Source organism: Apteryx mantelli, chromosome 3 (assembly GCF_036417845.1).
Source record: "Apteryx mantelli isolate bAptMan1 chromosome 3, bAptMan1.hap1, whole genome shotgun sequence".
NCBI lineage: Eukaryota > Metazoa > Chordata > Aves > Apterygiformes > Apterygidae > Apteryx > Apteryx mantelli.
Genome location: NC_089980.1, coordinates 122,408,713 through 122,435,999, shown reverse-complemented (window position 1 = coordinate 122,435,999; position 27,287 = coordinate 122,408,713). Strand labels below are relative to the sequence as shown.

Below are 27,287 nucleotides of genomic sequence, written 5' to 3'. Positions count from 1 at the left end.
TTCTGTAGCTTTGTAGGAGAGAAAAACAGCTGCTTGTTTACAGCTTAATCAGATCTAGAAAATGCCTGCCTCATTAGATAAATGTTCTTATCAATATATTTCTGATATGTACCATAAAATGTTTTACTAAGACTTGGGTTTTGTTTTTTTTCTTTCTTTAAAGCAATTTAGCTTTGATATTGCTGAAAAAGCAGCTCACGTGTGCCTTGCTCATCTCTTTACATATCAAGATTTTGATATGGGAACACTTGGATTGGCTTATGTTGGCTCTCCCAGGCCTAACAGCCATGGTGGCATTTGTCCAAAAGGCAAGACTTCTTCTTCTTTCTCCCCCCCCCCCCATCCCCCACATCGTGTGTTGAAAGCTAGTCTTTGTTATTTGTATTTAATCCTCTTATAACTTCCATGGGGCATGATATGTCACTTGCATAGTCTCTAGTGGTTGAGTTCAGGATAGAAGGGATGGCCTTTTTCTTGGCTGAAGTGAGGAGGAGGAGGCAGGGAAGGGTAAAAGTCATTAGGCTTTCCAAAGTGAACAAGCTGTGTGAAGGCCTGGCTAGACTGGGTGCCACTTTGCGTAGGTACATCTCGTAGCAGTTCTGAAATTGCAGATGCTGCTGTCTTGGATATTTCTTATATTCCCCTTTCCTGCAATATGTGAGCTGTTTATGCTGTGCTTGAAAGACTCCCTACTGAAAAAACTGGGAAAAGGCAGGGTCTCACTGTTGAGTCAGTGAGCATGGTAAAGCTGTTATTTTCCCAAACAAGGATTCCTCCTCTTTCCTTCCCCCCCCCCCCACCAAAAAAAGAAAAAAAACATTCCAAGAAGAATGTTTTAAAATTTGACTTGTTTCTCTCTCATTTCTATAGCTTATTTTAGTCAAATTGCCAAGAAGAACATCTATCTGAACAGTGGCTTAACCAGCACCAAGAACTATGGGAAAACTATCCTCACAAAGGTAGGAGATCACAATCTTCTGCAGAGGGTGAATGTGGGCATATGGGAAGTGTTTGGTGTACATACTTGCTTGTTGGTGCTGTGCTTTCTTGGAGCACGATAAATTTCCAGTATCTGTCTGAAACAAGCTGCTGGGTCTGAGTTTGAGTCAAATCCCCGGGGACAAGGATCCAGGTCACAAAACCCTCATCTTTGTTCTTGTCCCTGCTGCTGGGGGGAGTCAGGACTGAATGGAATTGAAGACTGAATACACTGGGGACCAGTAATGAGGAAATGTACCCAGTGTGTGATAGCAGCAGTCATCATCCAAATGTAAACAGGACTTTGAAATCTAACGATGAATTCAAATGTATGTTGCTTTGGGGCAAAGAGAAGAAAAACTTCAGAGTGAGCCATGTAATACAGCAAGTAGACTTGCAGTAAGAATAAAGTTAAGTCTTTCTTATTTCAGTCAGCAGACTATGTTTTTACTATTCTGTACATCTGCAACATGCAGATGGAAGATTGCTTGTGCCTGCTCTGTTTCCTACCTGCAAGGCAAAGTAGGAGGTTTAGTTCAGGTCTTTTAATAGAATTCCTCTATTTTTTCCTGAATAATAGAGAAGAGTGCTAACAAGCTCTGTCTCCTGGATTGTTCTGTTGTTAACCTTAATGTAAATTGATGCTGTCTAGAATTCTTTTTTTCGTAGTTGATGAGATAGTAAATACCTAAAGGCCCGAATGTGAATTTTTTCCCAACTTGTAAAGATACCAGAGCAGAGCCTGCCTTTGCAACTACCAGATCTTTGCAGTTGGACATATTTTTTCTTGTGCTGATTTCCCAGCTGTGCTTTGCTGTAGTCTGATTTTGAAAGGAATTCATAATTGATGTGTGGGCTAAAACTTGGCACAGAAGCTGTCAAGAAGCTAGAAAAAGACACTGAACCTTTGTGTTAGAGAGATGTTGACAAAGCGTTCTAGCTGTTGCCATGCCATTTGCGTTTGCTGTTCAACCTCCAAGCTGGAGTTCAGTCTTGGATTACAAAGGAAATTGAGTTTGACTTCTTCCTAGGAGCAGTCGCAAAAGCCCCAGAGAGCTTGGCATGACCGTTCACACAGCTCCGCTGTGCAGTGAGTCAGCGGGAACATTATGGATTACTTTCACAGGGAAAGTGTCACAGCGTCTGCTTGGGTTTCCAAAAAAACCTGCTTAAAATCCTTCCACAAAATGAATGCCACAAAGTACAGGAGTACACTCTCTGGGCAGCTCTCCTGTCCCTGGCTCATGTGTTATGTGCTCAGCGCTGGCTACCGCTGCTGCTTACTGCGGTGCTTAGTCCTTCCTGTGCCTGCCTGGCAGCAGGAGCGATGGTTGGCTTGTCCAACTTGCCGCACTCTCTCATGAGCCACTCGGTCTCCTTGTGGTTAACTTTTATTTCTGTGCTAGGTTTATTTGTGGTTGTTGCTTTGTGAGCCCGACACCATCTGCTGGTCAAGGCAACGCAGAGAGGTGCACAGTGCAACGAGGCAGAGCTGGTTTTGGATCCTCAGCAGAGGGAGTTCTGTCTTGCAAGACGATGTTGCAAATCCATCCCTGTTGGGCTGTTTGTAGATGGTTTTCCTAGCACTCGTGCAATAGGAGAGCTTATTCAGAGCTCTAAATGTCATCATCTGTTTAGGAGAAATAATTCCAGTGGCAAGATAAGTTAAACAAAAGATTGACTAATCATAGTTTGTTTGGATTTTTTTTGTTTGAACTTTTTTATGCCCTCCAGCTATTTAAAATCAAATTTTGACACTTTCAGTATCTGCACTTCATTGAAAACAAAATTGAGTTGGTATTCTAGGACAGTGTTTTGCCTCTAATAGTGGGTTTAGTATTCAAACCTAGTCCTGGAATTCACCTTTGGAAATGCACTGTAATTTTGCTTGTCTTTAGTTCCCTATTTTCAGTGGGTAAAATTGCTTTCTAACTAAGTGTATCTTGGAAATGCAAGTGACCTGGAAGTATTTGGGATCTCCTCTGCTGTCCTGCTCAGGCTAACTTTTTTTTAGCAGTTTTTTTTTTTTTTCCTTGCCTAAAATAGGAGGCAGACCTGGTTACAACTCATGAACTGGGACATAACTTTGGAGCAGAGCATGATCCTGACAGTCTGCCAGAATGTGCCCCGACTGAAGACCAGGGAGGAAAATACGTTATGTATCCAATTGCTGTCAGTGGAGATCATGAAAACAATAAGGTATCGTTGCATGGTTTGCTTTGAGGTATAAGTCTCTGCTACAGTCAGTGACCCGCTGCACTGAAAGTCTGTTTAGTTAATGATTTCTGTAGCTTAAAAAACAGTGAGAATTTAATGGACTCCCCATAAGAAGAAAACATGCTTGCATGCAGTTGTGTTCTCTGCAAGATAAGCTCCTCTTCAGTTTCTGAGCTCTGCTTGTAGCCTGCCCAGGTGCTGGTTTTGTTTTTAATTAGCTGTGACCACATGCTCTTACAGGTAAGTCAACAGCAAGGGTCAAATGTGGGACCTTCAGCACCAAGCAGAGACTTCTAAATATCGTTCGAGTGGTCTGTGGCTCTTCTGTCAGAGACCTGTCAGACAACGCAAACATGGTGCTTACCGATTTCAAACTTGCACGTGGCAATGTGGAGTTGGCATTGTGCCTGTTTTGCAGATGAGAAACCAGGATTATCAAGGCAATGATTAGTCCAACTGATTAGTCTAGTCTGACTTGCTGAGGTTTACACCTAACCCTGCTGCCAAGAGGCAGCACAGTCTCTCCCCATTGCAGCAACTTGGCAATTCCTCCTGGGGACTGTTGTGAGTACTCCCGAAGCAGTGGCAGAACTGGATTTGGCTCTGCAACCCAGAGCCAGACACTGCATGGGTGTTGTGCATTGGAATGCAGCAACATCCTTTGTAGACCCAGCCATTACTTTTCCGTCTTTAAATTCTCCCAAGTTATCAAGATGGCAATATAGAGAGAATAACCGTTTCCTAAGACACCAGAATTTGGAGGCCTGAGAAGGCTGACTCTGTCTGCCTTTGATGCAGCTTGTTAACAGAAAGGTGCATTCCTCCTCAGTGCTGCTCTTTCCCCTCATGACTCTCTAGATGTTCTCAAGCTGCAGCAAAAAATCCATCCATAGGACCATAGAGATCAAGGCCCAGGAGTGCTTCAAAGAGCGCAACAACAAAGTGTGTGGGAACTCCAGGGTGGATGAAGGGGAGGAATGCGATCCTGGCCTCTTGTACCAACAGGCTGATCCCTGCTGCTCCGCAGACTGCAAACTGAAAGGTGGTGCAAAGTGCAGGTAAGGGCAAAGAAGCTGCAATTGCTCATAGAGAGGGAAGAGAATGAATATGGGGCTGGGCTGAAAGCTCAGAAAGCCAACTACAGTATCACAGGCCTGTTTTCTCACTCTGAGGCTAAACAGATGAAGGCAATGAAGGATTCCAGGAAAGGGTGCTGTGTGCGTGTACTGCTCTTATACATTAATTTTTGGGGCATTCTGTTACTTTTCTGAGTAATGCCAGCAGCTGCATGTTTGGAAATTATTTCCTCTTTTTAAGATTGAACTCAAGTGTTCAAAAAAGCTAATATTAAAATTTCCTAGGCAGACTTCTGTTTCTTTTTGTGTGTGCATTGAAAGGCAGCTTTAAACTGGGATTGATTACTGTTACTTTCCCAAGACTGCTGCAAAATTTACTTGAGCAGGCAAAACAGTGAATGCACTGAATCAGCCCTCTTCCTGTTCTTCTTGTTCTTTCTCTGTGTTGTTATGGCTCTGTTGCAATGCAGTGTCGAGTCTGTTTTTTCAGAGTTCAGCTCTGCACTGTGTTACAGTGGAGAAAGCTCATGCAACTCCCGTTGTTTAGCAAGAAATTCTCTCAACTTTAATGAATGTGTTTCTTTAAGAACTTTCTTGCATTAGCTTGTAGGAAGAGCACAGAGTAAGGAGCAGTAAACCCTTCAGGGAAACAAAGTGTGGGGGGAAGAAAACAGTGAAGGATCTTGTCCTAAGTTGGATCAGTGGTCAGCAGGTCAGTGAGGGAGATGGGAAGAGGATCCAAGTGCCTTGAGTAAATATGAGGGTCCATATGTTGTGTTTTCTATGTGCTTACCTCCTCTGGTAAATGAAGAATGAGTGAGTGTGTAGAAGGTTGGTGGTGGGAGGACACAGAGAGGAGAAAGTTTTGAGTGAGTGAATCAGTCTCCAAGAAATAGCTTTGTTTCTAAACACTCTCTTTCCCTGGCTTTGTCATGCTCATACTCTTTTTGAAATGACTTAATATTTCTTCCTTTCATTTTGATCTTTCCACAGTGATCGAAACAGCCCCTGCTGCAAAGGCTGCCAATTTGAAAGTGCACGGAAAAAATGCCAAGAAGCCATAAATGCCACTTGTAAAGGAGAGTCTTTTTGTACTGGTAGGACATTGTTCTGTCTCCTTTACATCAGCCAGCCAAATGCTTCAGGCTCAGTGTCCTGTTCAGTCAGCTTTCAAACTAGTGCCCTTTATTCATCCGGTACATCTAATTTTAGAGACCAGTTAACCATCACTAAATTGCCCTATAACGAGTTTCATTGTAGTTCAGGAGCCATTTGGTGATTTACAGCCCAGGAGAACATGAAAAAAAATTTTTTTTTTATTTAAAAAAAAAAAAAGAAGGGGGAGGCTGGACATTGGGAGGGACAGGAATGAGCTGAATTTTGCTGTAGAAAGAGTGGAATTACTGTGACTCTGCTTCACTTCCCCACATGTTTGCTTCCTCCTTATAATCTTTACTGGAGGCGAGGAGTCAAGTCAGAGCTGCTTCTCCTTTACTGGTGGGTTGTCCAGTGCCTGTAACCTACTGCCTGGTCACTGCAGTGCCACAATGCCCAGGTTGCCAAAGCCTCCAGAGTTTCTGCTGCCTCTCAGAGGACTTGGCAGGCATCCTGCAGAGGAAAGCCAGAAACAAGCTATTGTGGTTCACCCCTGGGATGAGTCTGGATTTCGTTTTTCCTGTCCTGCACGCTTTAGGTGTTCTGCCCTTTCCTCTAACAGTCTTCCCACCCTCTTGACCCCCGTCTCTAGGGAACAGCAGCGAGTGCCCTCCTCCGGGGAATGCTCCGGATGATACAGTTTGTGTGGACATGGGGAAGTGCAAGGATGGGGAGTGTGTCCCTTTCTGCGAGAGGGAGAAGAACCTACGGTCATGTGCGTGTAATGGTGAGTGAAATGGGACTGACTATAAATGCCTTGTCTCAGCTCTGCTCCGCAGGGGCTCACCAGGGTTGCATGTTGAAGAGGGCTGAGTCTCTGGACCCCATCAGGTTTTTGAAAAAGTACAGAGTTTAAAGTGTTGGTCCTTCAGGGCTTGCTATAGTGTTTCCTGTTTGGAAAAGGGCTGTAAAAGCTCTCTGATGTCTGAATTGAAGACATCAAGACAAGACTGATGCTCTGGCACCCTAGTCAGAGAAGGTGAAAGGAGGGCAAGTGTCCTCTTTTTCTGCTGCAGGCAGGCGGGAGGGAAGTCTACCTGTTCTCTGGTGGCCTGGAGATCCCAAACAACCTCTGGGCCAGGATTCTGGCAGGATGCTTTCCAGCAAGTGGTTAAAGTGCCATGAGCACATAGAACCACTGAGTCTAGTCCCCTGCTACTGCAAACCTGCCTGTCTTATAATTTTGTCAATAGGCCTTACTGCTCTCCCTCTATCTTAGCTCTTCAGTATGGTTAAGGCACCTGGGAGGAGGAGGAAAGCCTCACGGGAAGAGTACAGGGAGCTGCTGTGATCTCCACCATTTGAGACAGAGGGTCTAGCCCAAGGAGGAGGGTGCCTGGAGGACTTGAAGTTTAATCATATTTGCTGATGGAAGGAGTTCCTTGCCAGAGGTTTCTAGGTGGTTAGAGACTCCTTCCTCCCATACTCAGTTTGGCTCAAGCCAGGGTCAAAGATTGCAGTGTCATTCCAGCTCTGCCCATTTCTGCCTTTTGAGGCTTTTGCTTCTTGGTTTCACAGAGGCCCCACAATACCGAGAAGTGTCAACTCTGCTTCTTGGATGCTTTTGGAACCTCTTCACCTGTCTGTTCACCGTGTAGCGTTGGGGTATCAGCTTGGAAAAAGGAGCTGCTCCCACTGTGTCCCTGAATCTGTTGCATGGGACAGGTGGCTGAGTTTCAGACTTGGTCATCTGAGTGCCCAAAACTGGGTGACTTGCATGGTTCTGCCTTCCCTTTGGGAAGGCTGGGTGGGAACACAGTCAGCCAGGGGACACTTGGGGCATACTGCATGGTTGTGGGATGCAGGTGACTCTCAGTGCTGCTGAGGAATCAGTTTATTGCTTTATTACAGAAACTGATAATTCCTGCAAGGTGTGCTGCCGGGACGAGCAGGATAGGTGTATACCGTATGTCGACGCTAACAACCAGTTCCTGTTCCTGCGCAAGGGGAAGCCCTGTACTGTGGGCTTCTGTGATACAAATGTAAGTTTTCCTGGACACCAGTGAGCTGTGTGCTCTGCTTCTACGGCTGGATATTTTGGAGTCCTCTGTGAACAGGGCTGTGCTGATACAGAGAAGCCAAAGCTCAATGTGCAGCTGAGCAGAGTGATACTGGTGCAGTGGGTCAGGCCTGGGCGCAATGAGGTGGCAGGAGAGGAGGGTATGGAGACAGCCTGCCTCCCTCATCTCCTGGATAATGTGAAGAAACTGTTCTGGAGGAGAAGTGGGAGGTGGTTGGTAAAAAGGTCAGGTTTTGGATAAAGAGAAGGTCAACACTTCATTTATCCCTCTACGGGGTAACTATTAAAGGCTGTCTGAGGCTGTAGATGGAAGTTAGTTCTGCAGAGAACTGTGCAAGGTGAAGATGCTGCCTTCTGCAATTGCTTGTTGCGCCCTTTTGCTGTTCCCCACAGCTCAGCCAGCCAGCAGCTTGTGTGGCAGAAGTGAATGAGCACTGCCACCAGCTCAGCTAGGTTAGCAGTGCTTGCTGTTCCAACTATTCACATTAGCCTGACTAATTTTTACTAAAATGAATCAGGTCAAGGAGCAATTGCCTGAACATCTAGCTGGTGGTATCCAAAGGGGGGCAGTAAGCCTGTGGCAGAGAGGTGGTGATGAATTGCTGGTGCTCCATGACCACTTCCATCAAGCAGCTGCACAGACAGTCTTGGAGCCTGCAGACCCTGACAGTCTAAGTCAAACTGGGTGTTGGCAGAAATGAATTTGGGAGGGCATACCCCAGCCCTTCTGCTGGCTGAACTGAGAGACCAATAATCTCCTGTGTTAAACCAGCCCAGCCAGATCTGGAAGTCTGTCTGTAACGCTGGGTTCCTGAGATATTTAGCCTTCTTGGTGGTTAATGGAAATGAAGGTTTCCACTGCTTAAGCCTTTCCGGAAAGTCCGGTTCTGTGTACCCTGTGGAAATTTTTTGTGAGTTTCAAATGTTAAAACTACATCTATTTCAGACCACAATCCACCCCCTCCCCCCCCCCCCCCCAAAAAAAAGGCCGCTGATCCTGGGAATGAGTGTATAATCTGTATTCAGAATGTGTGAAGTGCTGCTTTGTTCTGTGCAGGTTTCTTGCTTTGCAATCTTTGCATCCTTTTCCTTCCCCAAGACAAAAGTGGTTAAAGCTGAGATAGTATAACATTGTTTTGTAAATGTATGTTTACTTTTGCAGGGCAAATGCGAGAAGCAAGTACAAGATGTGATTGAACGATTCTGGGATTTCATAGACCAACTTAGCATCAATACTTTTGGTAAGATATATAACTATATCCTTTGATTTTTAGTCCATGACATGAGTACTTCTAAAGGCATGGGGGGAGGTAGCTGACTGTTTTTACTCGTCTGTAGACAAGGGTAGTTAGTAGCTGTGTTTCTGACACTTTTGCATCAGGTTCATCGGTACTGATTTTGCTTTCTAAAGCTGAAGGATTATTTGAGGGGAATTATTTTGCATGTTACCACTCCATTATTTTTAGCCACCTTTCAGGCTTGCAAGGGAGATGGTACCTATTCTAGAAAGCTTCCTCTCTGACTAACAAAAAGCAGGCTGCTTAGAGAAAAGGCAGCAATGGTCTCTAGAGACATCAGCTAGACGCAGCATAGTGTAGTTAAAGTAGACCTTTCAGTGGGATTTAAATGTCAACAGATCAGGAAATGAAAACTTCATTTCTTTCTTATTTAACAAAATCACGGAGGTAATCCAGCTCAGGCTGTGGGTCGGTATGAGTCACTGGCCGGTGACTGTAAATATGCTTCCTTGGTCTTGATCCCCACAATGCAATCCAAGCGTGTAGCTGCCTCTTGGTGTAACTACGTTTCAATGTAAGGGTAAAAAAGAGTGTTAATAAGTGCATGCTTTTGTAATGATAGGGTAACAATTAATAGGTTTGTAGTAATATTTTATATATATACACAAGGTAATTATGTGGGTTTGGGGCTTTCTAACTAAGGTTCTAAGTTCAAAAAATTATTTCTGAGGTAATTATTAAAGCTTTTCAGTCTGCTCAAGTAGAGGCGCTTTTTGTCTCTTGGTGTTTGAAAGTAGGCATGTTTGTGGAGGCATGTAGATGTCACATGCCTGTAAAATCAGAATCTGTTAATAGATATGCGGTGTGTCTTCTGTAACTGGCAGAGGTAGCTTAGCTGACTAAATATAGGCTGTTACTAATCCACTAATGTTAAATGCTATGGCCTGTCGGCATTTCTCATCAGAAGGAAACAGAGGAAAAACCTGTTACTGTTAGCATACGTGGTACAATTTTGTAAACAGATCTCGTATATTGGCCTCATCCTGCAGCCTGTGCCCCTCTGAGAAATTCTGTGACTGGGCTTGCAGGAGCAATGGCAGCAGAATGGGGATTTGTATACCGGATTTGGTAGATAACTAATTGATTTGGACTGGTTTCACAGGAAAGTTCCTAGCGGATAATATAGTGGGCTCCGTGCTCGTCTTCTCCTTACTTTTTTGGATTCCTCTCAGCATCCTTGTGCACTGCGTGGTGAGTAAGCTGTCCTGCGATGATTGCTCTGTTGGATTGAGCTGTAAGAGAACTCTTCATATATGAAATGGCAGATGTCTGTGGGAGAATGTGATGGGGAGCTTTTAGCAAATCCCAGGGAGAGAAGGCAGCATATGTAACACTGTCTGCTTGCAGACTTACGGCTCATTCAAGAGGCAAAACTCCTGCTGAACTCTGCAGGGCTCTAGTGAACCCAGCGCTCCCATGACTGTTCCCTGGAGCTACGTCTCTTCTTTCATAGACAGATTTTCTTCCTCTGCCTCCAGAATTTTGCCCAAGGAGACTTTTGGTAGCTTCCATTAGAGTCCATTTTTCTAAAGCCCTGCTAGGAAACAAGGCACTTAGATTTTTGTGGGGAGACCCAGGGCAGGAAGTGGCCTTGGTTGGGCTTGAGTGGATGGGTAAAGGGAAAGTTCACAGCAGTGAAGAGCATGGATGTGTGGCACAGTGCTGACAGCAGCGAGGGGTTGGAGCAGAGAGGATTGCTGCGCTCAGGAGTGCTCCTGGGATGGATGGGAATCCATGGGGTGTAGGTAAAGGGAAAAGAGCTCAACTCCTTGCTGTGTCCCTGTTGGGAAATTGGGACAGGGACCCTGCTTGCAACTGTGGAACTAACGCTATTGTTTTGTGTTCAGGGGGTTCTTTGCTTTACATTTGTTTGTTTGTTTTTTTTTGAATAGGACAAGAAATTGGACAGGCAGTATGAGGAGAACACAAAGTCTCTGTTTTGCCCCAGTGTAAGTTGCTGTCTGAATATAGATTGGCAGAAAGCTATCCAATGCATATTAAAAAATCTGAACCCAAGGTGTTTGCAGAGTATTCATCGAAGGAATAATAGATGAACCTGGAGCCCTGTGCCTAGAGCTGTGGACAGATTAATCAATTTGAGGGAAACGGTGTCTTCTTGAACAAGCTGGTGTTTGATATATCAAGCAGTACAGCTTGGTGGGTCTAGTTTTTCCTTCCTGTAAGAGCAGAATGGTCATTTGCAGGAGTCGACCTCCAGTGGCCAGATGTGCTGAGGCCTTGTAGTTGCTTCTGGGAAAGCTGGCTCCCAGGGTGTGAGGACCTGTCAGTTGTCAGACAGTGACACTTCTCTCTCCTTGTAGATGTTGGTTTGGGAGAGGGGCTGAGAAGAAAATTGCCTAAATAAATATTTGCAGCCCAACCCAAGGCATCCTCAAACATAGACATAGATTGGGTATCCTATCCAGTGCTTTGACAGCCCAATGCATTCATATAAGGAAACATCCCTTTGTGACAGAAGGGGAAAAAGAGGCCTTGCAGAACTCTTGTACAGTCACTGGGAAGTATGTTGGAGTCAAAGACTTCTGAGACAGATTGTCTTTGTAGTCTACCCTGAGGTAACCGAAGGGGATCTTAGCTTGAGCCCCCCCCCCCCCCCAGTTGGTCTCAGATGCTGTAAGAGTCACCTTAGATCTTTATATCTGTTCCCCCCCCCCCCCCCCCAAGAAACATCTCAGAAGCAGGTACAGCAGTAGAGCACAGGTGTGATGGGCTTCCTGCACCACCAACAGTTTAACAAACAAAGCCCATATCTTTTAAATCTTCTGCGGATTGAGCAGTTGGGAAATGCAGCACCAGTAGTAGCATGTGAACTCTAGTTCTGCTTTTTGTGTCATCTCCTTGTCTCTTCCCCTTCCCCTGCCCACTCTTAGCACTTGCTAAGGTTTATGGGGATTTTTCTTGCCCAGAAACCTTTGGGTATTTTCTAAAACATGCTCACATTGAAGCAGAAAACAATAGGATTTAACCTAATCTGGGTTGCAGAATTTAGGGGTGATCACAATGGTCCCTTCGTGTCTTTGACCCTGTGTTCAGTGCAGTTTCTTGAACATGCTGAAACAGGGAACTCATGTTGCAAATGTGGAATAAGTCATTCCTTTAATTGTTTTCCTGCAGTGAGCTCTCAGTGTTGCCTGAGTTGACCCCACGCTTCCAAGCCCCAATTTTGACAAAGCACTGTTAGGCATCTGGAGGCCCCTGGGGAAGTGCTGCTGAGTTGTCAGCTCTGTACCAGAGAAGCTGTCACCCATGTTGCTTTGTACGGAGTGGGAACCAGCAGAAATAAAAGGGCTTTTCAGCCTTTAATGCTTAGTGTAGCCAGATTTCTAAAAACAAAACAGTGCAAAAAACCACTTCTGTTGGATGTTCCCTTGCTCCTATGTAAGCATAAATCTACTGTAAAATGGGACTGTGTTGCATTTCTGTTTCGCCCATCAGCTCCTTCTGAGGCTAAAACCCCCAAGCTTTATGTGAATTGCTGTTCCTACCGCTTCTTCCTCCCAAGCGTCCAGGACCCTGAGATGAATGCATGGCTCGAGCAGAATCAGATGAGTGCTTGCAATCCTGTTTGAGCAGCTTTAGAAAAATTATTGCCTCCCTCCTGCCTGCCCTCAGAGGGCACATGTGGCTGGGCCCACACTCTACTCCAGTGCAAAACAGGGTGAGATCAAACCCCTTTTACCGCATGCTGCAGAGGGTTCAGCCTGGCTAACGCATTAGCCCATGGCACACACAGGGCGGTTACCACATCTCTGCTGGGAACGGAGAGGAGGAAGCAGCAGCCTTTAAAACTGCTCTAACTGAAGTGCACGTGCTCCTACAAAGGTGCCCTTGGCCTGTTCCCCTTGAAAACAGTGCAAAAATGAAATCTTGAGCAAGAACGTGGTTGCTGCTCCCTGCCTGACTTGACTGCTTGTGTCTTGCAGAACGTGGAGATGCTCAGCAGCCTGGACTCGGCGTCTGTGCGAATAGTCAAGCCCTTCCCTGCAGCGCAGACAACAAGCCGGCACCAGCCACTGCAGCCTGTCGTGGCAATGCCAGCAGTAGCTGCGGCACTGAAACAGGACCACCAAAGAATGGACACTATTCAGGAAGACCCGAGCACTGACTCTCATATTGATGAAGACGGGTTTGAGAAGGACCCTTTCCCAAATAGCAGCTCGGCTGCCAAATCTTTTGAGGACTTGACGGACCATCCTGTCACTAGGAGTGAGAAAGCTTCGTCTTTCAAACTCCAGCGCCAGAACCGAGTGGACAGCAAAGAAACAGAATGCTAGTGTCTTGCTGCCTTCTACATGTATGACTTGTGTGTGCAAAATAAGTTCATTTGGATCTAAAACCATTTCATTTATATAAATATAAATATATGTATATATATTTTTGTGAGGGAGTGGGAGAAATAAGGAAGTGACCTACTGCAGATGCTGGTCATGTGTATGACCTTCCTTAAATTACATTTATTAGAGCATTATATCTTTTAAAAATGAAAATCCAAACTAAAACTAGCTTGTTTTTGAAGCTTTTGGATTTGTTTTTTCTATCTTGACCTTTACCATTTCCTTCAACCTGTGGTGCAAAACGGAATATCCTTCTGGATATTGGATTATGTATATCAGCCTTTTTTATAATTTAATGTTTTGTAGTCTGACAGCACTGATAGACAAAATCATGGTCTTTTTAAACAAAATGAAACACTGCAGTATGTTCCACTTAGGTCATTTAGCAGTTTAAGGTACATGTAAGCAAAAATCTAAACATTACAGATATATTGAGAACAAAATGAGATTAATGAAACAGGTAGAAAAAAAATAGCATATAATGAAGATGCATAATCAGAATCAAGGAGTTTAAGATACAGCCTCTGTGTGACTCTTGACTTTAGAAGCTGTCTAAAACCTAATACAATGCCTGGAAATGCTCCTCTAGCTTGAGACCTTTTTGCCTCTAGCTGTGAGGTTGTCCTGATTTTGTGTTTTCCTTGCAGAGAAATGCTGCAGTTGGGAGTTTTCCCACTCTGCAATAAAAGGCTCGTGTGCTGCAAGAGTCTGGCAGGAGAAAGAGAAGTGTAAGTTGAGAAAACATTTTTGTAGATGAGGACTGTTTTAACTAACTGTTTACAGTGGTTGTTTCAGTGCAGAAATGTTTCTTTCAATGTTATTTTTAAGTAGGTAATACTTTTGTTGAGATGTTCAAAGAACAGAGCCTCAGTTTGCAGGGTCTCTGTGACCTTTGGAACCTCCTACTGCATTTAAATAATTGAAAAAATATTGCACTCCATTGCAGGGGGGCTTGTTATTTAAAAACAATGGTAAATTTAATTCAAAAAGAAATAAAGCTTTGCTAAACTTAGAGGGTAAGTACTAATGAGGATGCTTCTTGAATTCAAGTTTCTGCACAGTTAATACAATATAATGTTAAAAGTTTGTAACTTTAAGTGTCCTCTAATTTGATACAGCTGCATATAAATTTGGAGCTCTGTAAAGTATAATCTGTTGGCTGGGAATGGTACATGAAAGATATTTTAGCCTAGCAGCAGATGGACTGACACAGTAATCACAGAGCAACAGTTTTGATAGTAAAGATGGACCTTTATTCTGCATCTGTTTTCTCCCATAATCATGTATTAACAAAACTGACATAAAACTTAGAACAGTAGACCCATTTTAACTTTTAGAAACAAGTCTGTGCTCAGTCACCAAGGAACCCTATCTGTGGAAAACCTTTATTTTTAAATGTGAGAGAAAGTAACCAAACCTGTGACGAAAGAATTGTGCGAGAACCCCCCATCTCCCCACCCAAGGATATTTGTTACACTAATACTTGAACGTGTGCCTTACGGTATTCCTATCTAACTAGCTATTGTATTTTATATACTGGTTTGGGTTTGTTTGGGTTTTGTTTTGTTTTTTTTGTTTTGTTTTTTGATTCAGTGAAAAGTAAATGTGTGAGAAGAGTTAATTTAATTCCCAATACAATAAAAGCTTTTTATATTTAAAAAAAAAAGTGACTTTCAGTTAAACAAGAGCTGTTTCTGTGCAGTTCTTTCAAGGGAGATCTAAATTCTTCTTTTAGTCTTTTTATCCATAATGCAGCTGCTTTGTAACTCGTGGTTTTAAAGTATCTCATGGTTTTTAAGTGCCTTAAGGCACGTGCCAAAGGGATGGATCAGTGTTCAAGGTGATCCTGCGTCTGTGCTGCTGCAGGAGCGCACTTCTGAAGGGCATGTGCCTGTCGCCACCCCCCCCCTCCCCCCGGCATCACTCTGCAGCCCAAGCAGGATCTTGGAGCACAGGCACCGGCTTCCTTGGGGACAAAGCGAAACTGGGAGGTAGGTCGACGAGTGTCTCGGGCCCCCTGTGCGTGTGGCTGCAGGGACACACTAGGGCCAGTGTGAAGTACCTTCTGAAATCCAACTCCTGTGGCAGCCGGCTCCTGAGAAGCCATGGATTTGCTCTGCAGAGCTGCACCTACAGGGCCTTCCTGTGTGCTAATGGAGACATAGTCAGTGGTCTCGCCATGTGTGTCATATGGAGTGTGTTTATGACTTTGGTTCTGAAGGGAAATTCCTATCTAAGGTATTAGTGCTTGCTCAAATGCCTTTTTATGTAGCAAAACTATAATGACCTTAATACTGATAATATGTACTTACCTCCCAGATTAGAATCGGCTATTGGCACTCGGGAGCATGAAAATACAGGTTTGGAGCAGGCCTTAAGAGATCATGTAATCCATCCTCTAGGGTGATCTGTATTCCAGAAATTGTCAAACGGATACTTACATAGTTTGTTCTTAAACATCGAAAGCAGGAAGTTCCACAGCTTTCAAAGGCAGCCATTTTGCTACCATTCTTTATGGTAAGAAGTCATTACAGAAAGGACACTCCAGTTTAATATTTATAAATAAAGCAAACTAGCTTTTGGCCTGGCTCCAGGGACATGGTGAATAACTAGTTACTGTTCAGTTTGTAACAATATTATAGTGGATGACAGGTCCTGGGCCCATCTGTCTTATTTCTTTAATGAAGCAAAGGCAATTGGTCTCTTGGTGCTGCACAAAGCATGAAATCACGAAATCTTGATCTCGCATCACTCTCCATTTCACCCAATATGTAATGTATCACCTAAGGCCTTATTAGTGGCCTCAGCTGTTTTTCTCCAATGTTAATTGTTAATTCTGTGATGTTAATACATCCCAGAATAATTTTTTTTTTTCTTCAGTGATATCCTATTCATTTCTCTTTAATCCATGTTCGAATAGTAGCCCCATTTCTTCTGCTATATGGCTGGCTAGACAATTATTTCCTAAACATGCTTCTTCTATGTTTGCTGAATTTCATCTAGGTTTCAGGCAATTTTTGCAGTTTGTTAACATAGTTTTATATTCTAATTGCATTCTCTTGGCTGAAAATTCTAGCAGTAAGCATGTCCTCTTCTGTGTTAAATCAGTTGTTAAACTATGGATGAACATATGGGCTAATTATTTATGAGAAAACTTTCAGCAGTGATGCAGACCCCTTTCTGGGAGTTTCATCAATAGCCATGAGTGAGCACAAGCATCACCACTTGTGTGTTAGGAATGCCATAAATATTGTGCAAATACATGTACTGCTTTGAACACTGTCTATATGCAAGAGCCAGGCATACAGTCAGAAGGTGCTGCTGGTGCCCAAGTAAGTTTAACTTAAGGACCCCTGCTCAAAATTACAATATAGCACTATCCAAATCCTCACAAAAGTTCAGATAACTCCTTTTACTGGTTGTCAGTAATACAATCAAAGGCTGGATTGACATTAATTGCACTTGATATTGCTACTACTTATCAACTCCTAGGTGTTTAAAGATAGTGGAATATATTAATCAAATTCTAGTCACCAAAGCTCAACTAGGCCAGTAACTCCTTGGGGCAGCCTCTTTCCCCTGTTTAAAGACCAGCAGAGACTCTACCTTCCAAGTCTTCTAAAGAAAGTGGAGTTCATCACCAGACACATTAAACTTAGCACAAGAAGTATGCAGAGAAACCACCCAGAGGAAGCACTCTGAACCATCTTAATCTTTATTTTCTCACAGACCAAATAAAAAGACTATGGAAGTCTTTTTTGCATTTGAGAGGGGACTCATTGCTACCCTGCCTTGCCCAAGTATGAAGTGCTTCCAGTATGTTGCTGGATACAAGTTGATGGAAACAGACTTGCTCTGTCAGGCAGCCTTGGCTTCTTCAGCTCGTTACTGAGGGGCATCTCATAGAAGACTAACTTCAGGGTTCATATGGTCCACATCACGCCAGTAGGGAAGCAGCGAAGGAAGAGCAGCTACTTTTTTTTCCAGGCATGACCAAAGTTGTGCTGCTAGAAAGTTGCTTCCTTTTGTTGATAAATGAAGCCCATCAGATAAATAGGAAGAGAAATCCTAAGGGGGGGGGGGGGGGTTAGAACATGTATGAATGTATTTGCTATTTATAAATAGAAGAGCCTGACTAATTTTTAAATTCTTCAAAACTAACTGGTAAATATACTATTTTTATTTTTTGCCCTTTGTATTAAAATGTTAAGAGAATGTTCCAATGACCACAGTCACTGCTAATCATTGCAAAACTACTGTGTGATTAAGTGGTACAATCAAAATACTGAGTCTACTGTGCAGTAGACAGCAAAGATTCATAGTGCCCTAACTGGAGTTATCTGCTTAAGGACAAGGTGTGATATCTCTTTGTCATATAGAAGATTTTGGATATTCAGTCAAAAGCATTAGAAAGACAGCCTCATGCATCCTGATCTGACTTTGAAGTGAGCCCAACTTTGTGCAGGAGGTTGGACTAGATGTCTCCGGAGGGCCCTTCCAACCTAAACTATTCCATGATTCAAAGTCCAAGCAAAAGATTATTTACATGTAATGCAGCCAGGAGACATTTGCTAACCAAATCTAATAGTCAGGTTATATTAAGATATGTTTCTCCTAGTGCTGTATGAAGCATTCTGGATTATTTTTTTTCCTTCCCCAAAAGGTAATTTGGATATATTTTGTATTGTTTCAGTGGTAATGCAGGACTACCAGTTCCTCCACACTAAATCATGCATTTTGACAGTTTCTAAGTCTCTCTCAGGACATCATACCTGATTTTTTTGCATCAGTGTCCACAGGTCCACTACATCAGTTCCACAGTCCCTAGCTACTTGAACACAGGCCTTGGCATATTCTCCAGTGGTGGAATTGCGACGATTTAATTTGTCACCTATCAGACACAAAATATTTTGTGATCAAGATGTGACTGATTTCAGTCTTCTGTGGCATACATGATGCTTATTAACTTGTTAAACCAGCAGACATAAACAATTACAAACTAAGTCTGAACCATTTCAATTTAAGTGGCTGGAGGCATTTAGTCTCTTTCAAGGTACCTTTTATTTCTGAGGCATTTGAAAATGTTTCTCATCAGGTGAGGCATTCAGAGGCAACAGCAATAAGAACACAGGGTAATGCTGATTTCTGTGCCACTCAGCCTTCTGTTAAGCTTTAGGTGAAGTCTTTACATACCTGCTACTGCCACATAGAATAAAATTAAGTAAATCTAAGTTGATTTCACAGCCTTGCCTTCCACTTCCTGAATGACATCAGACATTTGCCATCTCCTTGCATTAGTCTCCCCATTGTAAAATGCTAGTGACAACATCAAACCACAGTACGTATAGGCGCAAAGCATTATTAGAAATCAGGAATGCAACGTTTGTGAGCTCAGTTATACTGGGAGCTGAGTGTTCAGTATGTGTTCAACACTAGCTACTGTAAATCAGCACTTTTGCACAGAGTGCAGTGAAACATTGGGGCAGAATATTATTAAGCTATGACTTTTTTTTTTTTTTTTAAATGAGACCTACACATACAATTCATCAGCTCCTACTCTGCTCTTTCCTTAGGAACTCATTGCATTTGATGATTTTCACGTCTTCACACTGCCACCTCTCCCCCACCATCAGCATTCTTTTCATCATAAAAATATTCTCTGTAGCCTTACTGAGCCTTCCTCTCCCATTCCCCACTGTGGTATGTTTCCTAACTCTTGCTTTCTTCAACTTACTACCTGGTAGATTGAGAGGCCCTTTAGTTCATTTAAACTCCACCAAGCAGTGCTCCCACTGCTGTGAAGTTCCTTGCATTTGATCGCAATCTCACCGCTCCCAGTATTGTGCAGCACTCCTGCCATCTTCCCTCTATGACTTTTAGTCTATCAATCAGAGTTGGTAATGTCTTATTCTCCCGTTACCTCTTCTTTCATTGTTTGTTAGGATTGTTTCTTTCCTGGGCCCATTTTGGAAGCTCACCAATAGGCTCCTGCTCTTAATTTGCAATGCTGCAGGAGTACATGCTGGGTCTATGAGCTAAGAGCAGGGACAAATAGCGTTTTCTCATCCAAGAACGCCCTCTGCTCCTAAAAGGTCCAAAACAGGAAAAGTTTCTGATAGGAGGGGCATGGAGAATTTGAAACAAGCACCCTCTATTTAATGTTTTTTTAAATTAAAAAATAAAATTGAGGTGTTTTATATTCGGGGCTTGCTTTGAAACAGCAGAACATAGTATTTCCTCAGCTTGATTAGACTTCTTTTCTCTGTCAGACTTGTCTAATTTTGGCAAATCAACTTTCAACCCATCTCTGACATCCTTCCTGGATGAACAAAATGGAACCTATGATAGCTCCTTACCCCAGCCACTCTCCCTTCTTTACTGCTGCAAACACTACCACTTTGCTTGGCTTTGCCTGCTGAACCTCCCTGAACATTTACTTCCAGGCTGTTCTTCATGACATTTGCTTCAACCCTTCCTCATCCATCAATGCAGCTGAAGCTCCCATTCTGCTGTAATCTGTTTTTCTGACCTTGACAAACAAACTTGCCCAGCTCTCATCTGCTTAAAATGCTGATGCAAAGGTCAATCTCCTGCCCCTTCACTCTGACCAGAGCACGCACTTACTCATTTTGCATCTCTCCTCTATACATCAAACCTAAGCTCCTTGTCTTCACTTTGAAAATCCTCCCCAGTCTATCATTACTCAATAGGCACAAAAAAAAGGCATAATAAAAACAACAATGACTAGGAGGGCCACAGCCGAGATGGAGCTAACGTGAACCTACAATATAAACTGTAACAGTACCAGTACGGTGGCAGCCAAAGGAAATTCAGGGAAAATGTGGGTCTGTTGATGGATTGGGGAGGTAACTTTGTGATGGGCTTGAGTACTCATGCCTGCTTCCAGACCTCTGCACATACCACAGTTTGGGAGGGAGGACAGCAAACAGTGGGGGAGCAACAGGTTAGGGAATAGTCAGAGAAGCTAGCTGCATTCAAATGCATGGGGGATGGGACTCACCTGAAAGAGCTGCCTGATGTGACTGTGAGGCCAATGACTATCAATCATCATCTACAAAAAAACTATGGCAAAACAGACGAGATCCGTGATGACTGGAAGAAGGTTAATGTTATACCCATTTTTAAGAAAGGCAAGAAGAAGGACCTGGGGAATTACAGGCTGGCTCAGCCTCACCTCAGTCCTTGAAAAAATAATGGAGTATCTCCTCATGGAATTCATCTCCAAACACATGAAGGACAAGAAGATGATTGTCAGAAACAGTCAACACAGATTTACCAAAGGCAGATCATGCCTGGCCACCCTGACTGAGTGCCTTCTATGGTGAAATGATGACCATACCATGCACATATATATATGTATACACACACACACACGAATATACATACACATACATTTATGTATATACATCTATATATATGTATACATACTATACTTACATATATACAGACCATACTAAATTAAGAGGGGCAGTTCATATGCTAAATGGTGGAGCTTCAGTTCAGAGGAACTGAGAAATTTAAGGACTGGTCCACAAAAAGTTCAAGAGAGGGAAATACTATGTTCTGCAGCTGGGGTGGAAGACCCCAAGCATCAAAACAGGCTGGGAACAGACTGGCAGGGTAGCAGCCTTGATGAGAGCACTCTGATAAGAGAATGGAAACTGAGCATGAGACAACAGCATGCTCTCACTGCAAAAGAAAACCTAGGTTACGCTAGAAGTATGGTCAGCAGACGAAGAGAAATTACTATCTATCTCCCTCTGCTCAGCACTGCATCCAGTTTTGGTTGCCCAGTCAAGAAGGATGTGGAGAAACTGGAGAGGGTCCAGTGGAGGGCACCAAGATGGTCAGAGGCCTGGAGCACATGGCCTATAAGAGGTTGAGGGAGCTGGGCTTGTTCAGGCTGCTGAAGAGGAGGCTAAGGAGTGATCTAATAGCTGCCCACAACTGCTTAAAGGGGGGGGGGGGGCGCAAAGGCCAGTGGAGCCAAACTCTCCTTAGTGGCAGACAATATAACAAGGTGTAATAGCCATAAGTTGCTGCTTAGGAGGTTCAGACTGAACATTAGGAAACATTTCCTCACTAAGGGAGTAGTGCAACACTGAAACAGGTACCCAGACAGGAGTGGGATCTCTGTTCTTGGAGGTTTTCAAGAGTCAGCTGGATAAAGCCATGACTGACCTAATCTAGTGCTTGTGACAGCCCAGCTTTGAGTGGCAGGTGGGACTAGAGACCTCCAAATAGCTATGATTCTGCTCTAGCCACCATCACTCCCTACTGAGACAGTGACTTCCTTTCAGCTGGCACACAGGCCAGGTTAAATCTTCAGTCAAGCTCTTTTCACCAATCTCCCTTCACACCTGGATGAATGCTCCTGTGAACATCATCATCATCATCATCATCATCATCAATCATCTTCATGTTTCACATCCCTCCTTTGCTCTGGCATCTATCTGACAAAAACAAAAATAAACAGAAAACTTCTCCTGAATACTGGTTGACATCTGATGACCTGATATTACTGCTTACTGTGCCCACAATATTTTAATTATTTGTAGTCCACTGTCTAAAAGTGGCCATGTCTTTTGCTCCATCCCTAGACAGCAATCTCTTCCAGACAGACCCTGGAAGACTCCAACATTGTAAATGCCAGTTTCCTCCTTCCCTTTGCAATAAATATGATAATTTTAAGACTAAAATGATGTAATAACATTTAAAAAGTAATATTTGATACCTAGAGGCCAGATAGATAGGCAACATTCATAGTATGCTTATGTGACAGATCTTCAAAAAGCCTATATGGGTACATGTTTTGCAAACTACAGCTACAATAGCTTTAGCAAAAGCTGGGAACACAGACCAGGAAAGACTGCTCTATGCCTGACCTACCTGTTAAGCTCTATCCAAGCATACTGTCACATATATAGTGCTGGATATAGCTGCTGTTTGATTTGACCTACTGCAGTTGTTATGGTCTTACAGTATTTATAAGTGAGTATTACTCTAGGACTTTCTCTCATTTTGCAACTCAAATACAAAAACTACCCTTCTGGATCAGACTGAAAGTCCATATAGTCCAATACCTATTTTGGACAATGATCACTGCAACACATTTCAAAGTGAGGTATAAAGCCTCAGAATGGAAAATCATGCAATAACATAATGGCAGGGATAGTTCCTTGATAGCAGGAAACAATGATTATTTTTTATTACAAGATTCTAAATCAAAAACTGTAAATATGGATACAAGATTTTACTCTCTTCCATTTATGCACACATATATGTAAAGCAAAATAACGCACCAGACATTTTTCCACAATGACACAGATACAGCTATATAAGTTTTATATCTGAACTACATGCATGAAGAGCTACAAATCTGCATGCAATGACAGAGCATTCAGAGTTACAAATTGAGCTTTGAAAGCCATCGAATGGTTAGCGACTAGAATGGAAGGTGTCCATTGCAGGGAACTGCTTTCCTTAATAATATGGAGAATCCATTTTAATGCAGTTTAAACATGTGGTCATGTTCCAAATGTTACTGCTTTGATTGAATACACAACTCAGGACATGCACTAAAATAGAGAAAACCTTGCAAATACTAAGGTGACACCTCTCTGTTTACCCAAATCTAACTCAAAAATCTTCTGTAAACATGCAAGAACTGAACAAACAGTTCAAATGGAAAAGAGGACACACTCTCAGAAGGTGTAATCTGTCCCTGCTGCAGTCAGTGAGATTATAGCATTTTCCACCACCTGAGTAACACAAAGTAAGCAGTGTTGTTATGTCTCTATTATAAGTTAGTTTGAACAATATAATGAGAAATTATTTAATCACCGTTTTCTTCTTTTTCAGGTGCTTTTCTTAGAATCCTTAGACTTTGATATTCCCTCTTTTGATTTTAATTTACAACAAAATCAGGTAGGATATTACTGCTTATCCAAGCAGACACGAGATATTCTGTAAGTATTAGAAAATTTTCTAAGATGATACACAATACCAAGATCTCTTCCATTATTCATGTTTGTTATTTTGGAAGCTGCTAGGACGTGATGTAGCCTGCTTAGGACATCTAGATTCCTTTCTGAGAGCCCTGAACTTATTTCCAAGACACCATTTTTTAAGATAAATCCTATGTTCTTCGCAGACAGCCGCTTCTATCAGTTTTATGCATGAACAGAACAATCAATACAGCACTTTCAAAAGGATATTATTAATTAATTGCTAGTTACTCCACAAGCATATCTGAAAGATGTTTAGCAAAACAGCTAGCAGTCATTTTCCATCAACTCAGAGAACACAAATGCAATCTTGCACAAGTACAAAGCTAGTCATCTGTCAGTCTGGGATCAGTAACTTACACTCTCTGGGGAAAAAAAGTAGAAATTTTGTCAAACTGGTATCATTCTTTTACCTTTGGCAAGACACTCCTTTTCCCAAGCTGACTCCTGAAGAGGGGGTGGTGTTATCAAAATAATCCTGTCTTCAGTAATGTCTACTGATTTCAGATACTGAATCATGCTCCTTAAGTTTGCAGCATATTCCTCCAAAGGAACGTGTTGCTTGGGGTTCAGATCTGTCGGGGATTGGGGCAAATGTATTATTCACATAAAACCATGCTGCTCACAGATTTATTACACAATGACTAAGATGCTTTTTACACAGGATACAAATGTGGGCACTCTTCTTATTCTCAGTAGTAAACAGTTCACCTCAACCACGAATTCAGAAGGTGTTATGGGAAAATGCATACCTCAACATCCAAAGCAGACAAACCATGACTTAAAATGCAGCTCTTGCAACTAATACAAATGAGGCAGAGGGGAAAAAAGCCACTTTTTTTTTTTTAAGATGCTTTTTCTGAGAACTCCACATCTTATCATTAGATCACGTAATCATCTCAAGCTTCATCTGAAACAAAAACTAAAATTTTTAACTCTCTTGGATGCAGGGAAAATTTTGGAAATTCAGACTCTACAAACAGTCAGTCCTTCATGCACTGATCTCATCATTTTGGTTAGACTAGCTCTGCATGTTGGTATGCATATCTTTAAGAGAATCCACATGCTATATTCCTTCGTTTCTTGGTCTATCTGCTCATAATCCATCAGACTATTTCAAAGGCAGAAAGAGCAGCCAGATGCCCAACTCCAATTTTAGGTGTTGGATACCTGACTAATTCTTTGGCTCCTTGAAATTTATATTTACCATTAAAACTTGGTCAGAGAGACAGAAGAAGGCAGCAGTGCATGATTAAAAAACAAACAAAAAAACAGATTAATAGAAAAGAATCAACTGTAAAAATGAAAAAAGAGCAGCTGAGAAGCAGCAAGAACCAGTCCATATAACATTCTATCTTTTCTGCTAAAATGTAAAACTTTCTTAGGAGAATAGATGACAGGAAAAAAAACAAAAATTATACCTTTCAAAGCACTGTCATTAGCTCCAAAGAAAATAGTGACTGCAACAGTACTCTCAGCACTAGTACTTTTACTGATCAGTTTCGGAAGGATCACTTTAGCCCATCTTGTATTGTACCCTGAGAATCCACGATTTACAACATCACATTTTCTGAAACAAACACACATATCAAAAAGAAAATCTCTCCCCATCAGAACAAAATTTTAGATGTTTTGAATCATTCAGCCAGGATACCTGCCTCTGCCCCTCTCAGAGCAATGAGATTTCACAGGAGAAGTCAGTGGGACCACAATTTTATGTTTTGAAAGTGTAAGCACAGAGGGCATGTATAGTATTAGTGTATCAGACTATGGAACCAGAACGATCATTTGATAATCAAGGAACTTTTCTTTCCATTCAATCTTTGCAGTAACCTCCAATAAGTATTTCCACCAGTGTCAGGTGGGACACCGCTTAGGCAGTCCATGCCAATAAGCAAATAAATAATTTAGTAATGTTAATAAATAAATCAATAGAATTAATATTTGTGCTGGTTTTCTTCAACTTTAAGAAAGTTGCATGGCTTCTCTCATGCTAAAAATTACTTTTAAAAATCTAAGCTCTTACCTGACCAGTCTCTGAGCAAGTGATGCTCCCCAGCCCTTGTCCTGAAAGGAGTACTGCATGCAAGGAACACAGTTAGACCCTCACCAGAACAAGCGCTCGCTCCTCAGCGGCCAGCCCTGCCACCTCTCGTCTTGCCGGCATCTTCCCTCCTCAACAGCTTTCTGTGTGCGAGGCCCCTCATGTTTTCCCCATAGCGCTTCCTCCCTCCCAGCCTGCCCTGTCCCTGCAGAGGTCCAACAGCCCGCTCTTCTTCACAAGATGAGCACAACTTGCATCAGAGGCAAAACGGGAGAATATTTACCGCGGGATGGACTCTGTGCTCCCTCCATAATCAAAGCTGCCTGGTTTCAGGCTATTGTTTCACTATGGCTGAAGGTAAGCTGGGGCAAAGGTGGTTTGGTTTTTTTCCCTCTGTTCTTTTCTAAGATCCTTTTGCTGTGACTTCATTGTGGAGAGCAGCTCTCAAAAATCCTCTTTACATGCTACTTTAGAGTGCAGTTTGACAATTTACCTGTTTTAGTCTGCTTATTCCCACTGCTACACCCTCCTTTCTGATACAGTGGGTCTTTGGAACTGCACACTGAGTTGGTTTAGACAACTAATCTTCCTTAAAATAACCTTTCTTTGGCTAAATCATTTTTCCTCAGATCAGCTCTCTGATCCAGTTCACTGTGCAGCAGCAGCTGTGCAACAGAAGGCAGACAGAGATTCAAAACGAACACCAGAGACTGCTTAAGCTGGTACCGCCATCAAAGGAAACGTTCATCAAACTAGGCTCTGGTCATGTCAATGCAGAAGGTGTCTCTGGGGTGGGGGGACCATGCTGCAGGGAGCTGCGAGGAGCAGGGCAGAAGAGCTGCAGCCAGATGCAGGAGATGAGAGAAAGGTGGAGAGTCAGGAAACGGGTGGTCAGTACGGACAACAGAGACAGGCCAGGAGGTTTGCTACCCCCTTTTAGCCAAGCTCCCGAGGGAAAAAACAAACATGGCCAGTTTCCCACCTGCAGCTCCTCAGTGCCACAGCAACTCTTCTCCCTGCCCCAGGGTCCCTCCCAGCGCAGAGGTCCTCTCCTGCTTGCTGCACTGCTGGTGCCCACAGCCACCCTGCTCTTTACAGCAGCTCACACCTCTGACACGTGAACCTTACGAATTTCTGCAAAGACCGTCTAAAGCCACCCACAAAATATCATCACGCACGCAAGCTCCTCAAATGCCTCCATGGGAGATTCAGTTGGGAAGTAAACACCAGGGGCTGCGTTCTCACCTAACACGCGTCACCTTCCCGCCTCCCAGGTCCGTCGCCCCATTAGGCAGACCCGGCTCCCGCAAGGCAGCTTTTCTCCAGAGCCCCGAACGGCCGGCTACGGCCTGGCCGCCTGACCACAGCTGCCGCCACGCAGCGAGACACCAGACCTGCCGGAGCCCCAGCACGCGGGGATTTATATTTATACAGGACAGCGACACCCCCCCTCAGCTCCTGACAAACCTCTGCCGCGCTCAGACGGGCGCAGGCCACCGAGCGAGGCGACGCTTGGCGCCGAGCAGCCTGCAGCCGGGGGGATCCCCCCTCCCGTGCTGGGTACTCGTTATTTCTCCTTAAAAAATACAAAAGCCTCGCGCTTGGCAGCAGGTGCTCAGTAACATCAGGCCTAGCACGAGCATTAACCGGCTCAACGTCCAGAGAAAATGAGACCAAAGTCAACAGCGACTGGCTCTAAGGACGGGTAAAACCTCTCCCGCGCGGTGAACAGAGAGGTGCAGCGAACAGCGATTTTTAGGGAGGTTCGGAGCTGCATATTGAACATTTAAAGCGCCTTATTCTCCCGGGCAGTAGCGCCGGGCCACCGCTCCCGCCCGCCGCGCGCCAACGGCCGCGCTCGCGAGCGCCGCGCAGGGCGCGAACCCCCCGCGGCGGCGGCGGCGGCGGCGGCGGCGGCGCGGGGGGCGCTGGGCGCGGGGGGGTGGGGGCTGCTGCCGGCGGCGGGCCCGGGCTGCCGCGGCCCCTGGCGCAGGGCGGGCGCGGAGGCGGCCGCCGAGCCGCTACCTCAGTGATGGAGTCTCCGAAGAGAACGACGCGGGGCCAGAGCAGGAGTCGCCCGCGGGCGCCCGCCTCCGCCAGCGCCATGGCCGCCGCC

General features: G+C 43.8%; 2 protein-coding genes across 5 annotated transcripts in view; one reads left to right on the top strand and one right to left on the bottom strand.

Annotated features, from left to right (window-relative positions):
* Nucleotides 1-14,959, top strand: part of ADAM17 (ADAM metallopeptidase domain 17) — a 37,408-nt gene extending 22,449 nt beyond the window's left edge. The window contains exons 9-19 of one of the 2 annotated variants that reach the window (XM_067294281.1): nucleotides 164-308; nucleotides 871-959; nucleotides 3,025-3,177; nucleotides 4,054-4,253; nucleotides 5,265-5,368; nucleotides 6,019-6,153; nucleotides 7,278-7,408; nucleotides 8,609-8,687; nucleotides 9,847-9,935; nucleotides 10,637-10,693; nucleotides 12,689-14,959. In XM_067294281.1, coding sequence (XP_067150382.1) covers nucleotides 164-308; nucleotides 871-959; nucleotides 3,025-3,177; nucleotides 4,054-4,253; nucleotides 5,265-5,368; nucleotides 6,019-6,153; nucleotides 7,278-7,408; nucleotides 8,609-8,687; nucleotides 9,847-9,935; nucleotides 10,637-10,693; nucleotides 12,689-13,039 — 1,533 coding nt within the window. In that variant the 3' untranslated portion in view covers nucleotides 13,040-14,959. The remainder of the gene's footprint in view (nucleotides 1-163; nucleotides 309-870; nucleotides 960-3,024; nucleotides 3,178-4,053; nucleotides 4,254-5,264; nucleotides 5,369-6,018; nucleotides 6,154-7,277; nucleotides 7,409-8,608; nucleotides 8,688-9,846; nucleotides 9,936-10,636; nucleotides 10,694-12,688) is intronic. The other variant, XM_067294282.1, reaches the window with a different exon arrangement.
* Nucleotides 14,960-16,798: 1,839 nt separating this feature from the next.
* IAH1 (isoamyl acetate hydrolyzing esterase 1 (putative)) lies at nucleotides 16,799-27,286 on the bottom strand. Of its 3 annotated transcripts, none has more exons than XM_067294278.1 (6): nucleotides 27,197-27,286; nucleotides 25,154-25,206; nucleotides 24,549-24,697; nucleotides 23,541-23,702; nucleotides 17,872-17,990; nucleotides 16,799-17,167 (listed from the first exon to the last, which is right to left on the bottom strand). In XM_067294278.1, the coding sequence occupies exons 1-6, from the start codon at nucleotides 27,275-27,277 to the stop codon at nucleotides 17,000-17,002; spliced, it is 732 nt and encodes a 243-aa protein (XP_067150379.1). In that variant the 5' UTR covers nucleotides 27,278-27,286; the 3' UTR covers nucleotides 16,799-16,999. The 3 variants fall into 3 exon arrangements, with proteins under 3 accessions (XP_067150379.1, XP_067150380.1, XP_067150381.1); XM_067294279.1 differs by having other exon boundaries at nucleotides 25,154-26,009; nucleotides 27,197-27,282; XM_067294280.1 differs by lacking the exon at nucleotides 27,197-27,286 and adding an exon at nucleotides 26,154-26,954 and having other exon boundaries at nucleotides 25,154-26,009.
* Nucleotide 27,287: the final 1 nt, after the last annotated feature.

Excerpts from the sequence above, each read along its gene's own strand:
- IAH1 (XM_067294278.1), bottom strand. The coding sequence starts at position 27,277 with ATGGCGCTGGCGGAGGCGGGCGCCCGCGGGCGACTCCTGCTCTGGCCC. Across the intron at positions 25,207-27,196 it reads TCGGAGACTCCATCACTGAG|TACTCCTTTCAGGACAAGGG; the intron begins GTAGCGGCTCGG and ends CCTTGCATGCAG. Across the intron at positions 23,703-24,548 it reads TAATGACAGTGCTTTGAAAG|ATCTGAACCCCAAGCAACAC; the intron begins GTATAATTTTTG and ends AATCCCCGACAG.